The following is a 21,697-nucleotide window of genomic DNA, read 5'->3' as shown; positions in this document are numbered from 1 at the left end:
CACAGAGGTCAGAACACAATAATCACTGATCTGACGTATATTTAACCTGCACTGATTGGGTTCACACTAGCTGCAATGAAATGCAGATGGGAATCTCACTGCACGTAGACAAACTTCTTCAGCTACCAACTTCAGCACGGATTGGATTTTGCTCCTTTGCCCTTTCCTCTCCTTGACATTCTGCAAGAGCAGCATTTTTTGTGGTATTTGGTTAGAAAATGCTGGAAGGGCAGTAAATCTTGTTCCTGTTTTGAAGGCATTATAATTCTTGGGTGAAATATATGTTTGAAAAGTATGTGTGTTACTGCTGTTAAAATAAAGATACTGTGGGACCTCCTTCCAAGCCAGTGCTAGAATTGGTAGTTAAATGCATTTAACTGAAAAATAACTTGGCTTCCAACTCAATGTTCTCCCCTGCTCATGCTTTTTATTTATCAAAGCATTTAAGAACTTTTTAGGGGGTTTAGTGTGTGGGCTGAGTAAGGCTGTTTGCATCTGAGCGAGTCCTTAAGTACTTTGGTAAAGCAAGGTTGCTGAATGTGCTGCTGCAGTAACTCTTGTTAGCTTCTGGCTATCCAAACAGTTCCTTTAAAGTTTAAATTTGTTAACCAAGAGTTTACATGTAATATGTTTTTGGCCAACACAATTCTGTTGTTCACCATTGTTCTTCATGCAAATTAATAGACTCAAGTTCAGAGAGAGTCTGTGAAGCTAAAATGAGGTGTGTGTCTTGGTGATGGCAGCTTAAGATAAGAAAGCACCTTTTAGGTACCCACAGATGGGCCAAATTAATTATTGGGGTGCTTTTAAAAGCTTTTTGACTGAGTGAAATGCTGTGAAAAGTTTCATTATCTGGCCTACCATGCTGACTTCTGAAGGTGTGACTGGGCATTCTGTAGGTAACACTGATGACAAAAAGTAAGTCTTGCTGCTTAGCTGTTGTTGAGACATGCATTTAAATACAAAACGTAGTAAGGTTAATAAGTAAGGAATCCACATATCCTTTTTTAAAAAGTGTTTTAAAGGCATATTTTAAGTATATTTAAGAATAAAAGTAGAATTGACCAGAAGTTAAACTTGCTTGTACTTGGTTTAGTTTGCTTTTTTCAAAAAAAATAAACTGCTGTTACAAACAGACAGAATCTAAGGGTGCTTGGTTTGCATTGCTTTAACACTACATGAAGTTCACATGCTGGACTCCAAAGGCTCTGCTTGCTTAAATAAAAAGGTTTTTAAGATTTATTAGCTTTATGTTTGCAAAGGAAGAAGATGGAAATATGTTCCTTATCTGCAAAACCTTGATGTTTATTTAGAAGGGAAATAAAGCTGGGTTTATGGTAACAGGATGAAAGTTATAATTAAAGACTGTGTATAAACAAACTGGAAAAAACCTGAAACTGAGCAGCAGTAGTATTCTCCTGAGTGCCTTGCCACAAGCATTTTTATGAATGTCTGGACTTCTTGAAGACTAATAAAAGACCATAAACAACAGTACGTAGGTTGTATTACTATAAAAATTCTGGTGCAATATTAGGAAAGCTGTAGTTGCCTTTTGGGATGATGGGACAAGCCAATGCCCTGCTCTCCAGTTGCAGGTTTCCCCAGCCTGGGCATGCGCTTGCCCGAGGGACCCGTGCTGACCCTTGCTGAGCTGGTGGCTCTGCGGTGGCTGTGCAGCATCCGCATGGTGGCAGCCGTCTGTTGCGGTGCCGGCAGCGCGGGGCTGTGGGCAGGGGGTGAGTGACCCATGCAGGGCTGATGCCGAAGCTGTGATGTTCAATCACAGACTGACGGTCTTATTTAGAAAGCTGCATGCAGCGTGTTCATAAGCCAGCGAGGGAGAGGTTTCTTACCTTGCTTAGAAACATGCTCATAAGCAAAATTTACAACCCTTAGTCCTTTTTTCCCTTATTTGCTTCCAAAAAACCAGATTAACAGAGAAGGATGTTCAGTGAAAACACGTTCAAGGCTTTGTAATTGCTAGTCAGGCAGTTTTGCTTTAACATTTGGGGGATTTTCAGCATGCTTGCAATGTGAATGTACATGTACCTCAATCTGCTAAACGTTTTTTATACACTGTTCTCTTAAGTACAAAGTATTTACATGGTTTTCACAAGTATATTAAGTTTTGTTAGAACTGGGCCAAGGCATAAATTTTCAATTCTATTATGCCCCCAAACAGAGCAGTCATCAGAGCTTAACTTTTCTTTTCTCTACTTGCTGTGGCAGTAAATAGTAAAGGCTTTCTTTTAGAGATGAGTCTGTAAACTGCAGTGTTAGCATTACAATGATTTATGTAGAAAATTGCTTTAGCACTGTCAGAGGCCTTCAGAGAATAATGTGGCAGTCTTTCATATTTTAAAAAAAGAACAGAAAAATCCAAGAAACAGAGTACAGCAAGATGTCTGTCTGAAACCTGGTTATCAGAAAGCTGGTTCTCCCTGCTGGGTGGTTCCCAGGTCTGGTGGAAACATAAGTACGTCTTGCCCAAAGGTTTGGGCACAAATGGTGTGGGTTTTTATCATCTGCTCAGACTTCAAATTCTTCTGGATTAGTTTACCATTTCTCTGAAAGGGCTTAAAATGACATCAGAAGGATTTTGGATAGCAGAGACTAGCTATATTTATCTAAAAGCATCATGGTTTACAGAGAGGGAAAGAAACAACTTGGTTTCTGCTGAAACCTTGCTCATCTGTTGAATCTTGAGACAGTGTTCAAAAACTGGATCTTACCTTTGGGGTCCATTACTCTTTTTTTTTTTTTTTTTTTTTCATTGCTTGCTTATTATTCCATTGCCTCTAAGTAATGAACAAGATATGAAAAGGTTTCTCTTAGCATTCAAACAGTATAATTAAGTCAGTTTCGAGATTGTATTTTTGTTTGTGTTGACCCTTTCACTAACGTGACCTGAAAACCTTTCTTCAAAGGTGAGCTTAAAAGAAAAACCATCCATTAAGAGTATGTTTTCCATGTATTCATTGAACCATTCTAATTTTTTATTCCCCTCTTTACTTTGGACTACAATTACTTGTGCATATAAATGCTCAGATCCAGGCTTTAACAAGGTACCTTTTAGTTCTGTGTCTACCATAACAAGCCCCTTTTTTCCCTTTTTTTCTTTTTTTTTTTTTAATGCCCTGGGCTGGCTAGGATTAGATGAGCCATTTTATTAAGTTTGTGACCAGCAATGCTTCTATCTTGGTGGTAAAGATAAATGAAAGAAAAGTAAGTGGGTTTATCCTTCACAGGATTATGTTTTAGAGTACAGTAGCTGCTGTTCCTTGAGAAGATGAGAAATGAGGAGGGCTGAATTTTTCTTATAGTCTGTTAAATCGATCATTTTTTAAATGGACTCTTATTTACAAGTGGCAGCTCAAAACTGTGGATGGATCAGTCTTACTTGGACTCTTCCCACAACTGGAAAGAGAAATACTTGGGTAAAGAGATTTGAACTGCAGAGTGGCTGAGGAAACCTGAAGTGTAATTTCCTGAGCCTCCTTGAAGTTTATGCCTCTCCTGTGGCTCGCTTACCTTACTTCATCTGAGGCTTTGGCCTGTAGACCGGAGGTTGTCTGGGGCTGAAATGGGATTTTGTTTAATTAGAGCTGAGTAAAGTACAGAGCCTTTCCTTTACTTTCTCATCTTTTTCTCTGGAGTGCAGAACTGATACATTTTCCTAGTACATGATTGCTGTCTGGATCCCTTGAGCAGAAGCTAAATGTGACTTGTAACCAGCAGAAGGATTATACAGGTATCAGTTCAGATTTTTGGATTCAGAGTTCAGAGGCACTCTCAACTCTGTAATGTAGCCCTCCCAAGTCCACACGACAGGCTCCTGGTACCAAAGGGACTCTGAAACCAGAAAAGAGCATGTCTGCTTGTACCTCCAGTCTTGACCAGAAAAATAAACCTTTTGGTGACTGTGGTGACACTGCAGAGAGAGAAGTCTGGTCTTCCATTAACATAAGCTCTCGCTTTTAGAGGTAAAACTTAAATAATTTGAAATTGGGAGGTTAATGAATGGAAGTTGCATAGCCACCCATGGGACCTCATTTTTTTTTCTAGTAATTTCAGATCATTTGATAGTAGGAAGATCTTTCTCCCATTAAGCTCTCTTAGTACTTCAAACCTGTCTCCATCTGCAGGTAATGAGATGAGGTTTTTTTTAGTATAATTTCAACTTTGTGAATTTTTATAAATGGTCTGTTAAAAGTATTGAACAGTCTTTTGATGAATTTGGGGATTGGCTTTTAAACCAAATATATTAAACAATGATTGCTCTTAATATTTTTTCTTTTTTTATAGCTTGAAGAAACTTTGTGCAGTTTATGTAAGCAATTTCCATTTCTTGGCAAATATTGTGTAGTGGTCATTGGCTGCAGTGTGGGGCAGTCCAGCATTGGAGCTGGCTTCCCAAAGAGGCTGTGCAAGCTCCATCCTTAGAGGTATTCAAGATCTGGCTGGAGAAAGCCTTGAGCCCCCTGGTCTGACCAAAGAGCTGCCCTGGCTCTAAGCAGGGTATTGGAATAGAAACCCCCAAATCTTGGGGACTGTACTCTTGTGATAAAGGTATACAATCAGCTTGTTGGAAACTTGAGGTTCTGTCCCCAACTTTCTGCTGAGCACCTTCCTCTGGCCTGAGGTTTTAAGGAGAAGCAATGTCCTTATGTGGGTTTACCACATATAGTGCAAAGTTTTTTTTTTTTTAATGCCCTGGGCTGGCTAGGATTAGATGAGCCATTTTATTAAGTTTGTGACCAGCAATGCTTCTATCTTGGTGGTAAAGATAAATGAAAGAAAAGTAAGTGGGTTTATCCTTCACAGGATTATGTTTTAGAGTACAGTAGCTGCTGTTCCTTGAGAAGATGAGAAATGAGGAGGGCTGAATTTTTCTTATAGTCTGTTAAATCGATCATTTTTTAAATGGACTCTTATTTACAAGTGGCAGCTCAAAACTGTGGATGGATCAGTCTTACTTGGACTCTTCCCACAACTGGAAAGAGAAATACTTGGGTAAAGAGATTTGAACTGCAGAGTGGCTGAGGAAACCTGAAGTGTAATTTCCTGAGCCTCCTTGAAGTTTATGCCTCTCCTGTGGCTCGCTTACCTTACTTCATCTGAGGCTTTGGCCTGTAGACCGGAGGTTGTCTGGGGCTGAAATGGGATTTTGTTTAATTAGAGCTGAGTAAAGTACAGAGCCTTTCCTTTACTTTCTCATCTTTTTCTCTGGAGTGCAGAACTGATACATTTTCCTAGTACATGATTGCTGTCTGGATCCCTTGAGCAGAAGCTAAATGTGACTTGTAACCAGCAGAAGGATTATACAGGTATCAGTTCAGATTTTTGGATTCAGAGTTCAGAGGCACTCTCAACTCTGTAATGTAGCCCTCCCAAGTCCACACGACAGGCTCCTGGTACCAAAGGGACTCTGAAACCAGAAAAGAGCATGTCTGCTTGTACCTCCAGTCTTGACCAGAAAAATAAACCTTTTGGTGACTGTGGTGACACTGCAGAGAGAGAAGTCTGGTCTTCCATTAACATAAGCTCTCGCTTTTAGAGGTAAAACTTAAATAATTTGAAATTGGGAGGTTAATGAATGGAAGTTGCATAGCCACCCATGGGACCTCATTTTTTTTTTCTAGTAATTTCAGATCATTTGATAGTAGGAAGATCTTTCTCCCATTAAGCTCTCTTAGTACTTCAAACCTGTCTCCATCTGCAGGTAATGAGATGAGGTTTTTTTAGTATAATTTCAACTTTGTGAATTTTTATAAATGGTCTGTTAAAAGTATTGAACAGTCTTTTGATGAATTTGGGGATTGGCTTTTAAACCAAATATATTAAACAATGATTGCTCTTAATATTTTTTCTTTTTTTATAGCTTGAAGAAACTTTGTGCAGTTTATGTAAGCAATTTCCATTTCTTGGCAAATATTGTGTAGTGGTCATTGGCTGCAGTGTGGGGCAGTCCAGCATTGGAGCTGGCTTCCCAAAGAGGCTGTGCAAGCTCCATCCTTAGAGGTATTCAAGATCTGGCTGGAGAAAGCCTTGAGCCCCCTGGTCTGACCAAAGAGCTGCCCTGGCTCTAAGCAGGGTATTGGAATAGAAACCCCCAAATCTTGGGGACTGTACTCTTGTGATAAAGGTATACAATCAGCTTGTTGGAAACTTGAGGTTCTGTCCCCAACTTTCTGCTGAGCACCTTCCTCTGGCCTGAGGTTTTAAGGAGAAGCAATGTCCTTATGTGGGTTTACCACATATAGTGCAAAGGGATATTCACTTCCTACATAGTTTGGGATCCTCAAATTAAAAATGGGGCTCAATTTAGACAGGATTGTATTTATTAGAATGAGACTGGTCATTTTTGAAGAGAAGCTTCATGAAAATGCAGAAACTAAAAACGGGTGCTTGTAGTGTCAAGAATGTCCTCAGAGACTAATATTTAGGGTAGGAGGCAGCAAGACCTTTGAAGTTAATTGCTCCAGCCTATTCTTTCGCTCCTTGAGATGGCTCATCTGTGGTGTATGGACTCAATATTTATGAAGGCTGGTGCCCTGACTCACGCTACTGGTTGAATCAAGCTGAGGTGTCTAAAGGGGTTACTGTCTCCAGTTGTCCCTCCTGATGCTGTGCTATGGGGTGTCTGGCAGAATAGCTGATGGTGGTGGCAGGCAAATTCAGAGCCTTGGGTTAATAATATGGCAGGCTGTGTACTGGGGGCACTGGGCTGAGCAGTGATTTGTTCTGAGAAATGGGACCTCTGGCAACTTGGTCAGCTGGAGACAGTAATGCCTTCAGCTGCTGCAGCTAAATCATGGAGGAGTCATTGGAGCCTATGGATGGACTGTGTTGTTTACAGTCCCAGTAATGATGGAGGTTTCCTGTGCTGAGCTCTTTCAGATATATTTGTTCCTTGGCTGCTTTGGCTCTGTCTGCAGCTGCCATGATCAATTTTGAAGGAACAAAATCCTTGTTGGTGTAGTAATGAATGTGGTGGCTTGAAAACAAGCTTGCAAGCTTTTGAATGGCCTTATATTTAGAACACACTTCAGTATCTATCACAACTGATTGAGTTCCTTCCTACTTAATGGCATAATTCTGATAAGATGGTACTGCTGTGCTGGCAACCTTGCAACTTCTTGTGGAGCAGGGTTTCTTCCCTCAAACCTGCTCCTTATACAGCTTGGGCAGGGGCTGCCACCTTCCTTTCTGGAAATGTTTCCTAAGCTTGAATGCAGAGAGAAGGCAGCTGATGAGTATGTTTGGAGACTTAAAGCCTCTTGCACCTTGGTGTTTTATAATGTTGAGGCTGTGCTCCTGCTACTGTCAGAGCTGTTGGTAACCTACTGTGTATCAGCCCAGCTGGGAGAAATGGCAGATCCTGGTTTTCAAATATAGATAGGTTACCCAAAATATTACAGCAGGCAGACTGATAATTTGGCTTGAATTTTAAATAGTGTCGTTAAGAAACATTCTGCATTTAACTGTTGGCATTTTTAGTTAACGTTTCTCTACTCTAGCTTATTTAAAATGGTGTTTGTGGAAAAACTGAATCTAATCCTCATTAACTTGCACGGTAGGCGTTTGCAACGGCTTTGGCTCATTGTACTTCTGTGTATCTGGCATATAAACCCTGGGATTGTCGTCATCTTCTCTTCAGCATGCAGAAGAGCATCGCCTAGCAGTAAAGTGGCTTTTTATCAATACGCTTTATGTTCAGTTGCTTGAAAAATTCAGTAGTTCCCTATAGGTTTTCTCATCATTAGTGCTAATTAAGCCAGGATCCCCTGAATACATATATGAAAAAAAAATTATGCAGTAGAAGAGGATGTCTCTAGCCATGGAGTCTTATAGACAAGGCTGGAAGTCTGCTATGGCTTCCTAGGAGATTTTGGGTTGTATTTAGAGGAGACTAGGTTCAGGGTCACTTCCCCTTGCTTCCACCTCAAAGTAGAGGGGATCCCAGTTCTGAAAGTTGAGCTGTTGCAGGAAGCATAATTAATATCTTGTAGTATAATATATTCTCTCATTGGGTTTAAAGAAAGAATGACTCTGTTTTATCTACCGATGACAAAGCATGAAAGTAGCTCTGTTGGTTTTGATTTCAGAGCTGTGAGATGGAACTAAGCCCACCAAACCTCCTCAATTCAGATTTAATATTATCCTTTAAACAAGCTCTTTATGGAATGAGAGTATTGCTAACTGGTCTCTGTTAGAACTGATAGCATTTCATTACACTTAAAAGGATTTTTTGTCAGAATGAAGTGGGCCTGGAACTAGGTCTAATGACATTACTTTGTCAATGCGATACCTTTTTATGCCTTTCTTCAAATGGAGCAAAATAAAACTCCAGGCTACTGTGGCTGCAAGAAAGAAGCTGAAAGTGTGACTGCAGCATGCCTGGTGCAGTAATGTCTTACCAAGGGAGCCTGGAGCTGAGGACTGTCCTCCTGTGCAGTGCAGGCTTTGAACTGTTATAACACCCTTCCCTGTCTGTTTCCCAGCTATGGGGGGGAAAAGGTAATTAACACACAGAGCTGACTTTCTAGTGTCTCCTTCTTATGCTTCAAATCGAGGTTTGCTTAGCATATTCCCATCAGCTCTTTGAAGCCTGGAAGAAGTGCAATGGCAGGGAAGGGTACCCAAAGCGTATTCAACAGCAGCTTTTGATCAAACTGAAATAGCTTGGGGGCCTCTGTCCCACCATTTTCATTAGACTTCCATTAGACTTGAATCTGATCCACTGAGAGTCCATAAATATAGCAGCCAAGACAACTTTACCGTGATTAGAGGACAAATCTTGGCAATTTTCTGGTAATCTGGGGGTCACATCTAACCCAAATTAACATGATTCTTAGGGATGAAGGTGTTTGCTCTCTGATGGGATGCATTTAAGTGGAGTCTCATTTATACAATTAATTTATCTATCCATATAGCAGTCCAGAGAATTGAAATGTTTTTCTTTAAGTGGTCCTTCCTGAGTAGAGATTGCAATAACCTGTCTGGGATTGTGGTATGGTTGCTCAGTTTATATTTTGGAAAACATTTAGCAACACAGGGGTTTGAATTAGGGAATATATTCAACCAGCATTAGTCTACCCTTGTCCCTGTACCACAAGTTAAGGATTTCGGAATGGAAGCAGTGACCTTATTTAGGTGGTGCTTTGGAGTACGAAGTAACTAATGCAACTGTTGCTTTATTTAAAAAAACAAACAAACAAAACCCAAAAAAAACCCACAAAAAAACCCCAAAGAAACTCCCAACACCACAACATTTTTAATTTCAGCCACTCACAGCTTTAGCAAAAGAGTTTTGATACTGAAACTTCATATGCTTTGTCTCAGTAGCCTTTGTTTTTATATGTGACAAAATACAGACTTCGAGCTGATGGAGCACAAAATCTGAGTGCTGTAATAGCAGCTTCCTATGCCTGAATGCTTTGTTTTTAAAAACCACAAATTAGCATGCTAGTACATGCTTAGTGACACTAATTACTTGGCCTTAAAATATCAGTCTGCTGTAAAAACAGTCTCTCAGGTATGTGATATTAATACCAATTTCTGTATTGGTCCCAGGTGCTGAACGGTCTGCAGCAGTGGTCATGGTGTTGGATTGTAACCTAAATTTCTTATCTCTGACTTCGATGCCTCAAAATAGGCATTGGAACTAGGCAACCAGGCTATGAGATGGTGGGACTTGGGCTTGTTAGAAGTGACGGCATATCCCTTGGAGGCCAGGGAATGGAAACATTAAGTGAGAAAGACTTTAAGGAAATGTAAGTGAAGAGCAAAAGCTGCTGTTATCTCTCCTTCCTCCCACCAATTAAGTCCCTTAAAACTGAAAACAATATATCCATGTTGCAATTAAATATGGGGCCATGGCAAGATAGGAGTTGGGGTTAGAGATACAGAAATAGAAACAGCACCATATTAGGTAGAAGTAATATTGAAAGGCTTTGGTATATTCAAGGAGAGGAAAAAAATAAAGTGTGTATATATATAGTCCCATGAGAGGGATTGAGTCATCTACTTTGCAAATGGCAACTCCTACGGTCACAGATCTTGTTATCAAGTCACAGCTGAGGCATTTATGATGATAGTAGCAATTGTAGAGTGTGTGTGTGTGTATGGAAAGGGGAGAGGAGCAGTTGGCTGCAGACCTTTAACTGTGACTAGTGATGCAGTTAAAGGCAAATGCAGTTAGATGCAACCCCCCCTTCTCCTGATTTGAAGGAATAGATACAGAATGTACCCATTTCTCACAGAAACTCGCTGGGCCAGTTGCCCCTCCAGTCTGACCCCAAGGGCTTTTCAAACTGCCATTTCAAGCACAGCACGAGCTGTCCCAGGGCTTGCTTTGGAGAGCACCTAGTCCCATGGTGTCCCCACAGAAGACCACAGAGCATGCCAACTTGGTCTTTGCCTGTAGAATTGTCGTCTTGCAGCCTCCCAGCATCCACAGCCATTACACTGGGGATGCTAAAGGGTATAGCCATATTTATTTCTGTTAATATCTGGTACGGACCAGTTGTTCATGGATTACTGTTGTCAGGTTCACTCTGCCACCATCATGCCTTGCAGGAGTAAGTACCTGGAATGGGTGTGTGTGGTTTTTAAAGTGTGACTGGGAGGGGGGGAAACCCTCATCTGTCCCAAACCAGTCTTCTGGTGAGTGCCTCCTACTTCCAGTGTGGAGTGACTTACTGAACACCAGTCTTGCTGTTGCCTTGTTCCTAACTCTTATGGTAAGACAGCTGCTCCATTCCTTTAATCAATTTAGTTGCCTATCTGTATGTGTTCTCTAACTCCAGTGTGTCTTCCTGGGATGTGGAGAACAACTGCACACACAGTCAGGATGTGAATGTAGCAGGGCTTTATACAATGGCAGAACTGGTAAATACTTATGCTTTGCTGTTTCCCCACTGGTCTACCCTCAACACCAGGCCAAGCTTCCAGAAATGTGTCAGAAGTGATCTATTTCATAATTCCATTTGTTAGCTACAAGTGCTCTCCAAGGTTTTAGGTTTTAGCATTAAAGCAGTTGATTTATAATCTCACAGATTGAGAATAAAGATAAGCAGCAGAGCAACCAGAACCCTTGAGAATGTGTTTACTTTCTAGCAGCTCTTAGTGGTATTTCCATAGGATACTGGTCAGTAACTTCTTAAGAAAAAGGAAACAGTGACTTGGGAACTGGAGATGTCTTTTTCTTTCTATTTTCCCTAGAACAAAACAATCAGTTGACATTTATAAATATTTTTTAAATATCCAGGATTTGTTGCGTCCCCAAAAGATTTCTTATAAAAATTCAGCTAGTCTTTGTTGGTCAGAAATGTGGAGCTTAAAAGTAGGTTTAAAAAAAAAAAAGCAATTGCTAATTGTTTCTAAGGTGCACATCTTTGAGGGGCAAGGACCACTGCTAGTTCAAAAGGGAATTTCACTGGATATTCAAATGATCTAAAATATAGCTTACCTCCAGTGCTTCCTTTAAAAAAAGGAAAACAATGTCTGAACTGGTCTCCCATCTCTAGAGGGGAGGTTGCTTCATGCTAGGACTGAGGTAGGTTTGTAGCACACAGAGATGGTGCTCCATCTGCCCTCTGAGATGGTGAAAATGTGCCTTGTCAGTCCCAGGTTAAGTCTACTTAAAACAGGGCTACCAAAACACATGGCTCTCATTTTAGCAGGACATGAATAGCCATTGCATGCATGTTTTATGTGTTGCTTTGGCTCACTGGTGGCTCTGTGCCTCCCCCCACATGTGAAGTGGTTGCTGTTGTCTGGCTGGTTTCTCTCTTGACTTAATGGCCTTTTGGATAAAAAGGAAAAAGTATTTTTTCCTATTATTCTTATTGCTTGTTATCATTGTGCTAATGACTTTGACTTTGACTGTAGAAATGTACCACCTGCAAACCAGAATGATGTTGTTCTTCAGAGCTGGCCCTGTTGTGTCTTTTGACAAAATAAAACTAAGTCCTGTTATGAATTTTCATACAGATAAGCTTGTGCATAAGCAAGCGCTTCTATAGAAACAAGGACTTCAAGCAGTAAGTGACAGGAATACCATTGAGCTAGTTAAATGCAAATAAGCCTTGCTTTAATACTAAATGTATTTAGAAGACTTGTAGGAAAAAGCATGAAAATAACTGTTGCTATGCAAGTGAGCTGTTTGTCCTAATCCTGATTAGTCTAGGGGGAAGCTTTGCAAATATTAGGAATAGTTTTATATGATAAATAATCCACTTGATTAACTACTTAGATTTCATATTTTTCTTTGTAAACTGCTCACTAAAAGCCAACTGTCAGAAAACGAGAATACTTGTTTTACCAGGACTGTGCATAGATGAGGGAGGCCAAGGTGCAAGTTTGCGTTAGGCTTGCTGTGTTGGGTTTGCCTGTTTCTCACAGCCAGTGAACATCTGTAGAGGTGATGCTTTATTTCTGCATCTGTTTTCTCCCTGCAGTGTCTTTGCTGTCTGAAGGTCACAGGTCTGACAATCAATTTCATTGGTTGATGCTTTTTATTATTTTTTTAATGGTGTGTTAACTTTTACAGACATATTGAAATACTCATTTGTTATGTCTACAGCATGTCTCTATTTAAAAAAAAAAAAGTGAATTAATGCTAGAGAAGCAAACCCACCCCAGGTGAGAGAGGTTCTATTCTGTTCTAATAACTTGGCTTTTTACCAGACATTGTAATACATTTTTTTTTTCTTCAGCAGCAGAAGGCTAAGGGTATAAATTGAATCCAAGTAGATGAATCGCTGCCATCAGTTTAGTTGCGCTTTACCTGAATCCACAGGGCAGTGAGCAGGAGCTGAGACAGCGCTTCAATTAAGATTGTGGTACAAGTAAATCCATTCTATTGTTATAGAGGCTTTCGATTATAAAATTCTTCCATAGAATAGAGTGAGCTGACAAGACAGGCCTGAATGGTGCTTTCATCGTGTTTGTATAAAAAAGTGATTAGGCTAGGGTATATCTGGGGCTGGGGGAGAGCAGTCTGGCTGCTTAGATGATGTCTTTCCCTGTCACGTTTTATTTAAATAGATGCATGCTTGCTTGCTTTATTCCCTAGCTGTAAGCATGTTCATTTTCTTCGCCTTTTGGAGGCTTGCGATTTTGCAGGCTTGATCCAGCTAGCTCATTTCTCCTCAAGCAAGCATGCAGTCACAAGAGGGTCCTTCTCCTGCCACTGCTTTGGAGAAGTTTAGGTGCCCGAGCTAAAAGGCCAAGTTGCAAGCTGTTTCATTGAACTATTTTATACTGTCAGACTGCATATCAACAATCCTTTCTCTCCATAGTTTAAAAATAACTTGATATCTCCTTTACAAGGACTTGAAAACTGGCATTTAAATTTATCTTCCCTTGAAACCATTGCGGTGCCTTCACTTCTCAGCTATGTTGAGGGCTAGAAAACTCTAGCTGTTACAGAGCTATGGGGGAAGCCTAAAGAGCCCTCTCTTCTTGTAATTGGTTTAATGCTTTTTCTAATTGTAGAAAGGTACCTTAAATACCCCTGCCCTCAGGATTTTTCAAGCTATAGGAGTATGAAACCTCATCAGTGTAAACTCAGTTTTGTCCGCTGCCATTTAGAACTTGCTGCCTGGTTCACAAGTGCTGTGGCTATTGAAAAAAAATCATGATAGGGACAGCAGAGATTGAAGTGAATTTCTGAGTGGGAGAACCCTGGTAGAGACCTCTTAAAGTGGTAGATTGCTTACTTAGTTAACATGTTTGAGGAGAGCTGGTTACTGAGCACGCCAACCTGGAGACTCGGGGCAAATGCTACCCCCAAGCCCTTCCTGGGAGGAGTAGGAAACTTTTTGTCCTGCTGAGGCTGATGCTCCTTAAAGAAGGTTGGTGTATGCACACATCCACCCTGCCCTGCCTGCAGTGACATGGGCTGCAGGCAGGCAGGAGCTCTTTCTAGGAAGCAGGTTTATTTCCCTGGCTATTAGGCGTCTAATGGATTTCTCTTGAGCCTTTCCAAGCTGTGAAGGTAGCAATGACATTAGCTGTTTATAACCTGCTGCCTGCCTTTCTCTCAGATGTATTTCATGTACAACCTCAGGCTTTTCTCATTTGCAGCTTAACTTTGTTATAAGGTGACTGCTTTTGTTTCTAACTTCATTGATATCCATCACAAACTTGCCCTGCAGTTCAAAAAGAAGGTGCCTTCATTTCCACAAAAAACCCTAAGTGGAAGTCATAGCGTGCATGGTTTTCACAGTACTGATGATATGTTTTTTGACCCTCTGTTGTTACTCAGGGAATTTAGAAGGGTTTTCTCCACAAATACTGTTTTGCTCTGCATTAACACTTCAAGTTCACCAAGCTGCTGTATATAGGAGCTAAGGGATGTAGCAATGCAACCGAGAGAAGTCACTGGGCAATCATCCAGTAGCACTTTGATCATAGAGCATATAGCTGAATGTTAAGCACATTTCCAGGGCGAGCTGTCAGCTTTGACGTTGGGTACTGTGTGATGTAGATGGGGTAGCTGAACTGGAAAACCTCTAGAGCATCTGAACAAAGATCCTGGCTGCAGGAGGGAGATTGTGCTTCCACAAAAAAGTCCATTCAGTAAATGGAGATGTGGTGGTGTTTGGAGGGGATTAGAAAATGGTGCCTGAAAGCAAGAACTCCACACTGTGGGGGTGTGTGCCAGACCTGACCAAGGTGTTCTGAACAGGGTATTTGCTAACTGCAGATTGTTATTCTCAGCTCTGCCGTAGAGAGGCATTTAGGTGGTAAAGTACCCTGCTGCTAAGTACATGTGTTGTGTTACACAGTTCTCAACCTATGCTTTTGTTCCTTAGTATTGAGTTCGACCGAGACTGTGACTACTTTGCCATCGCTGGAGTGACAAAGAAGATTAAAGTCTATGAGTATGGTACAGTCATTCAGGATGCAGTGGATATTCACTACCCTGAGAATGAAATGACCTGTAATTCCAAAATCAGGTAGGTGTTGACTTTGTATTTGAACTCAGAGGGTCTTTCTTTTCCATTTGCTTGTTTATATGAAGTAACTGTTTTGCTTGCTTTATCCATTGTGGGAATGGGAAGGGAAAGGAGGGGAAAGCAAGAGCTGATGGAGAGCTTGCTTTGAACTCTTCGTGGGATCAGGTGGCACAACCACTGTTACCTGTGTGTGCCAGGGTCATCCAAGGTAATAGCAGGCCCACATGTCTGAAGGAGAAAGGGCACAGGGTAGCGAATTGCTTTTGTGTTCCTTGCATATGCGGTTGGATACCTACTCAATTAAAAGGAGAGTAAAAGCAGAGTAGTGGATATGGTCCAGGTAAAGTCTTAACTTGTCTCAAAGTAACTTCTGTGCCCGGTTCTTCATAATAGCCGCAGATTCCTTTGTGCTCTCTTCTCATCACCCGCCAGAGCCTTACCATTCTGAGAAGCTGCTAGTCCTCAGGAAAAGTGCCTCATCTGCACTGTCTGCCTATGAATTTATGTCTGCCTGAAGTACTATTCTGCTGAGCCTCATAATATCAAGCTCTTAGGAAGAGACCTTGCTTGATTTTTTTGCTTCTGTGCTGCTATTGTTACTGTCAACCTATTTTTTATCTTTTTAGATGACTTAAACCAAAGAAATAGACCACCATGTCAGAACTTCAGCTGAAAGACTCTAGTTAACATAACTTCAAAATCCTAATTCAAAAATTCTGTTAAAGCTCAAAAGTAAATAATACAGGCAATCAAACCAATTCAGTATTACAATACGAGTCTCCAGCATCTCTGGTGAACTAATTTGTTTTTATTTGGTACTCCGTTTTAAAAGCAGTAAAGCACCTACAAAAGTGTAAGTAATAAATTTATATAACAGTCTGCCTTCCACGAAAACAAAATGTGCAACAAGCTTAATGTTTGCAAACCTACTTTATAGTGTAAAAGTCATGCTTAGTTTTGTAGTTGACAGATTTCTTAAGGTAGATCAGTCACTCCTGTATTGCTTGTGCTGATAATTCTTGGGAATTGTGTAATGCTATTTTATGAAGGAAAAGATGTAAATGCAGCCGACCCTGGGTCTGGCTTTCAAGATGTGTGTAAATAGTCTGAGGGATTTGTGTTGATAAGACATTGATTATGGAGCTTGTGTTTTGCTGGACTTGTGAAATGTTCAGCATTTTTGCCTGAGTCATAGCAGAGTTCACTTGGCTTCATTATTCTGGAGAGAAGAGCAGAATAATAGGAGAACCATCTAGCAGTTGATTAATACCTTTTGCCTTAATTAGAAGGGGAAAAGCAATGTGTGTTTGGTATTTCTCAGTCTGTCTGAGACAACTTCCAAACTTGCTACTTCAAATCTGACAGGGATCTACCCTGATGATCCTGCCAGGCATTAGGAAGTTGTTTGTTCTCTCTTCTCTGGCAGCCGCTGGTGAGGAGAGCCACGTTAGCGCCTTCAGTGATGTTACTCTTGTCAGCTTTGTGCTCCAGACAAGACACCACCTGCATTCAAGATTTCTTCTCTTTCTCAAATTTTGTGCATATATACATTATATACATGACTATGCTAAATGCATTGTCCTCTAACACTCTGCCTCAGCGGAGGTGGACAGGGTCCTCTTCTTTCATTTCCTTGCCCTAGTTTCTCTTATTCCTCCAAAGAAATGCATTTTTTTTTTCCCCACTGGCACTTCCACATTATATCAGCGTGGCGGGTGCTTTTGGTTTTGACAAATAAAGTTAGGCTGTCAGTCAAATGCATCCTTGCTATATCCATTAGCTGTGCTGCCAGTCACTGGTGCCGGGCCTCGCTGGCGCAGTGTTGAGCAGCATAATAACTTGCTATTCTGAAGTGGCGTAGCTTGAGGGAGAAGTTACATATGAAGGCTGTAATTTCATTACAGAATATTGCAGTACGCTGAAAATGTGCCTGTATTATAATAAAAAAAATCTAAACAAGTAGAGCCTGCTTTTTGTAAAAAAGCCTTGGCTCAAAGCTGTTGATCTTAATTTGGGTGGAGGTGGAGCTTCTTTCAGAGGCATACTCTACCTTCTAGTGCTCTTTCTGATATTGAAGACTGTATTTCTGCTGCGGCACATGAGTGCTACCTCTCTTCCCAGCACAGATGTGGGGGTCTGTGTGCAGATGGGAATTGGTGACATGTCTCCTCCACTGAAGCTGGCGTGTGACACTGGCACAGCTCGTAATGTCCCTTCCATCCTCACGTGGCACCAGAGCTGTCTGTCCGCAGGCGCTTTGGCTTTCCAAAGACACGTCATGGGAAGCTCACCCTAAATTGATCCTGGTTAACCTTGTTCAGAGTGATGATGCCGGAACATAAATCGTTAGCGGTTATGTTGGTGACTCAGCTTTCGGAGGAGCGAGCAGCAGCCCTGACGGGCTTTTATAAAAGCAGACAGGTGACAGCATTTGCGAGGACTCGTGTCTGGCCAAGAGCAAGTCTGCTGGCCTGGAGCAGCTGCGGGAGGGGAAGCCCTTGCTGGGGACAGGGCTGGCGCTGGCCCAGCCCTGCTCTGCCGTGTGCCAGCTGGGCGCCTGCTGAAAGGTTGAGCTTCATGCCAGCAGTAATTGATTGTAGGCTTTTCTGGAGCAGAGCCCTGGTACCAGCTGTAGCTGAGTCTTTCTTCCTCTTTTCCAACCCCCTTTTTTACACCCACCTGCTTCTTAAATACATTCTTTTTTCATCATCTGCTGAGCTTTCTCATCCCTATTTTTAAGAACGGAGAGGAAGTCAGTGTGTTGGGTTTCTGGTAAATGTGCATCCCGTCCCCCGGGAACGACAGTGGCATAAGCTTCCAGGAAAAACACAAGATGACACATAAATCCTCATAAAAATCCCATTTACAGATTCATAGCTTCAGTACAAGAAACAAATCCTGGCATTGTGTAGTAGCTATAAACAGCACCCTGTGAGCTAATTATGACTTGCTGTGTCCCTAGCTATGGCAGACAATCTGCAGCTCCCCCTGCACAGGAGGAGATGGGAGAGGACGAGAAGAGGATGAATGGCTAGCAGTGAGCCATAGCTCTCCTCTGATTTAGTCAAGAGGCAGATTTGTTGTTTTACCATAGGTTGCAGGGGGAGAAAAATAAGGAGATCTAGCATTCAGGTAAAAGAAATTGGCTTTAGGCCTTGTTAATCTACAATAGGTGATGTGCAAGTGTGGTTAGGTAAACATGCTTTTGAAATCTATGTTTAGTATTCTGCATGCTCACTGCTGTGTGTTTGCAGCATCTGTACTTCAGTGATAGATGTTACCACAAACCTCCAAAATCAGCTGCATCTGTTTAGTCAACTGCAGTAAAAGCAAAGCATCAGTAGGCTTTTTTTTTAGGAGGCTGCTAGTATTTTATTGTTTTCATTTTTTGGTGTCAATAAATCAAATGCATGATTGCTCTGTCCTAATAGCAGTTCATGGGCATATTGCTGTCAGTTTTAAAAATGGCAGTCAGTTCTCACTATTAAGTTCAAATTAAGCAAAAACTTGCTGTATGGAGTTTTTCATCAGTCTTTGCTGTTTGGGGAGGTACAAGCTCTCTTTATGCTGCAAAAACTCACAAGTGGTTGTGTTAGATGCCCATATTTCCAATGCAGAAAATATTCGACACTAAACAGGGTATAAGGAAACACACCTTGAACTTCCATTAATTCTAGTTTTCAGATTAACTGCTTCACTTTGCAATAAGATGAAGTTTTTCTTTAGAAGTATTTGTCTCTTAACCCTACCAGAGATTTTCTTTGGATTGGTTAGAAAAAAGGCTTTTTTAAAACACTCATAATGATAATGTAATTTTCGATGTCTCTGAAGTATTTGGTTAGCATTGCTATTCCTGTGGATGTTCCTTGCAGTAATAGATCACTCCCTTAAAAACATTTCAGTCCTAAAACTAGTAGGCATCGTTTGACTCATGGAAATAGACTGGATCTGAAGTACTTGGCACTTGGAAGCAGGTCAGACCACAGCAGTTTGTGCCTTATTAAAAGCTTTAACTCTGTTTAACTCTCACTGCCAGAGGGGCAGTGGTTGACACTGGGTAACCTGATCCTGGATTTGAGACATTTCAGCCATAAAAATACTGGCTCATGAAAGAAACATCAGCGTGACTGACCATGCTAACTGAGCTGGCCCACTTTTGTCTCTGAATAAAATGAAGGATGCACATAAATCTTTACAGAGTCAGGATTTCTGTGTGTCCGGATCGGATGCTGAGGTTAGAGTGTTTCAGAGGTCAGTGATTAGCTTTCAACTGGAGTTTCTCCAGGCTAATCTCCTAGGAAGGAAAGCTGTCACAATCTATGGCAAGATAAACCTCTGGGGTGTAACTATCGCCCTGTTTCTGGATTAAAGAACAAAGCAAAAACTAAAAAAAATACAGCTGCTAGTATTTAAAATAAAAAATGGCCCCACACAATTCCTTTTAATCCAGTGCTGAACTATGCATTATCTCAGCCTCAGGTAGCTATTTTTTGTATCATCTCTCACAGCCTCCGCATTTCATTTTTTCCCTGGATGTGACTGCAGGCCATCTAAAGGTTGTCTACAAAAGGTTATTTTTATGTACTTGTGGGGTTTCGATGCTTAACCTGGTGAGGACTGTGTAACCTGCATTTTTGGTCCATCTTACCTTTGCCCTTTCTTTGCCTCTTCTCCAACTTGTTCCCCCATGCATTTTTGAGTCTCAAGGGAATCCAAAAAAGTAGATGTCTCTGAAGTTTCAACAAAAATGCCTGTTTGGCATGGAAGAAAGGTCAGTGCTTCCCTTGAGGGGAGCATGGCAGTAGCTTCTCAGCCCCTTGTAGGTCCCGGGGAAGCCACATGGAAGAGAAACATCATAATGTCCCAGCTCCAGAACAGCCTTCTTTCAGGCCTGTGTCATGGCAGATGCCAGAGAATACAACCAAAGGGCAGTCAGCCCTTGGTAAAAAGCATAATTTACCTGGAGAGGGAGCTCCCCTCCACCCGATCCAACCCTGAATTGTGCTCTACAAAGGTTACTTTTGAGGATTTAAGTTATCAAGAAGCTCAGGTACTGCAATGTTAAGGAGAAAACTAGTTTCAGACTTTGTAAAGAGAGTTGGATGGTGCTGAGGGGAGAATTAAGGCAGAGAGCTGGAACAGGATTGTTGTTGTCTTACTATGATCCTTTAATCATATTCCTTAAAAAGGGAAGATTTATGGTGTGTGTGACTTAAAAGGTGTTAATTGAACTGCTTAGTGGCTGTAAATCCCTAAACATTTTTCACCTGTCAGTTCCTGTTTTCCCCTTTCAGTCCATCTACAAATGCTTTCCAAGTGAGTGTTAACCCCTTGTTAACACCATCAGACTTCAGTGGGACAGAATGCTTAGCTTGATCTTTGCTGTGCCAGACCTAATGGATGTGCTTTTGGGCACAGAAGTCCTTCATTTTTCTCCATCTATATTGATTGATCCAATAAAATATTATCTCTGCCTGCAAACCTGATACTTATATCCTTAGATTTATCACATCTCAAGCAGCACTGTTAAACTCTCTCCTTCATATTTTTCTGCCTACTCCGTAATTCCTAATTTTCGTTGTCTGGGGTGATTTCTTTCTTGACAAGATACAGTTATGTGATTATTCTCTTCATAGTTCAGCTTGCAGTGCCCAGCTCTCTTCTGCTGGTCAGATGTGGATTTCGTGTCCCCCTAGCATAGAGCATCCATCCTCTAACCAGCCAGGGTGGCACCAGCAAGTCTAACTTTCTCTGGGACTCTCTCCACCTACTGGTGCTGCCCAATGCAATCTCAAAGCCATCCAGATAGAAGGCTGTCTTCTCTGGGCCCCTGACTTGAGTGGAGATAAGGTGGTACGGGGAACAGGTTTGAATGTCTAGTGCAGTGTCTACCCCCCTGCCATTAGTTAGAGACTGCTCCCATCCCAGAGCCTCGCTGTGTTGTACCTCTAGGGCACTGAATCGCTTTGGCTTCCATCAGTGACTTCTTTGCCTGGAAACAGGACTCCAGACATCAGATGTGGTTATCTTTAGACTGCTGCAACCTTCACTTCAGTCCTGGTGGGTAGTGCCTGCCAGCTTCATTTGGTCCTCAGGGAGCCACTTAAGCCTCTCTGAGGCTTCTAGTAAATCATAGACTGTCAAGACCTGCTTTTCTGTGGGTACATAAAGGTAGTAGAGCTGGTGTAATGATAGCTCCTTGATGATACATTTGTGGACAGTCCTTGTACCCGTGAGGGTTGAGGACACTGACATTTTCGAATTAATGACATGTTGTGGAAGGGGTGAAATCAGGGAAAGCATTGCCTGAGCTGTATCACCTCAAACATCCTCTTAGCAGCTGCTGGTTAAAGATGATAACTTATGGGTAAATAAAACTTCCTAAGTTTCTGAATGCAAAGTTTTAAAACCAAGGGATGCTGTTATATGAAGGAAGTATGCAAGTGTGTGAACAGACTATAGGTAGAGGTGCGCACAGAGAGTGATGTTTGACAGGTTGAAAACAGTGTCATCGATGTTGTTATTCTGTACTGGCCATTCTAAAGAAAGCTCCCAGTGATCCACTGCAGAAGGTGTGTCCTGAAGGTTTTCTCCCAAGCCTCATGCAGTGGCATGAGAGGCTTGCAGAAAGCTGCAGCTGTTGGATGACTTTGTCTCGTTTCTGTAAGTTACAGATTAACTTGTGCAGACAGAGGAAGTCTTTTGGATCACTTGATTAAGTTTCCTGC

General features: G+C 41.5%; 1 protein-coding gene across 9 annotated transcripts in view; it reads left to right on the top strand.

The window, feature by feature from the left end:
• Positions 1 to 21,697, top strand: part of COP1 (COP1 E3 ubiquitin ligase) — a 132,258-nt gene that overhangs the window by 41,381 nt on the left and 69,180 nt on the right. For all 9 annotated transcript variants that reach the window (XR_004842494.1, XM_035898086.1, XM_035898087.1 and 6 more), the window contains one exon: positions 14,826 to 14,969. Coding sequence is in view for 8 of the 9 variants with exons in the window: in XM_035898086.1 (XP_035753979.1) it covers positions 14,826 to 14,969 (144 nt within the window). In the remaining variant the exon portion in view is untranslated. The remainder of the gene's footprint in view (positions 1 to 14,825; positions 14,970 to 21,697) is intronic.

The sequence above is a fragment of the Egretta garzetta genome, unplaced genomic scaffold (assembly GCF_000687185.1).
Source record: "Egretta garzetta isolate BGI_Z169 unplaced genomic scaffold, ASM68718v1 scaffold187, whole genome shotgun sequence".
Lineage (NCBI taxonomy): Eukaryota > Metazoa > Chordata > Aves > Pelecaniformes > Ardeidae > Egretta > Egretta garzetta.
This window is presented reverse-complemented; position numbering and strand designations above follow the sequence as displayed.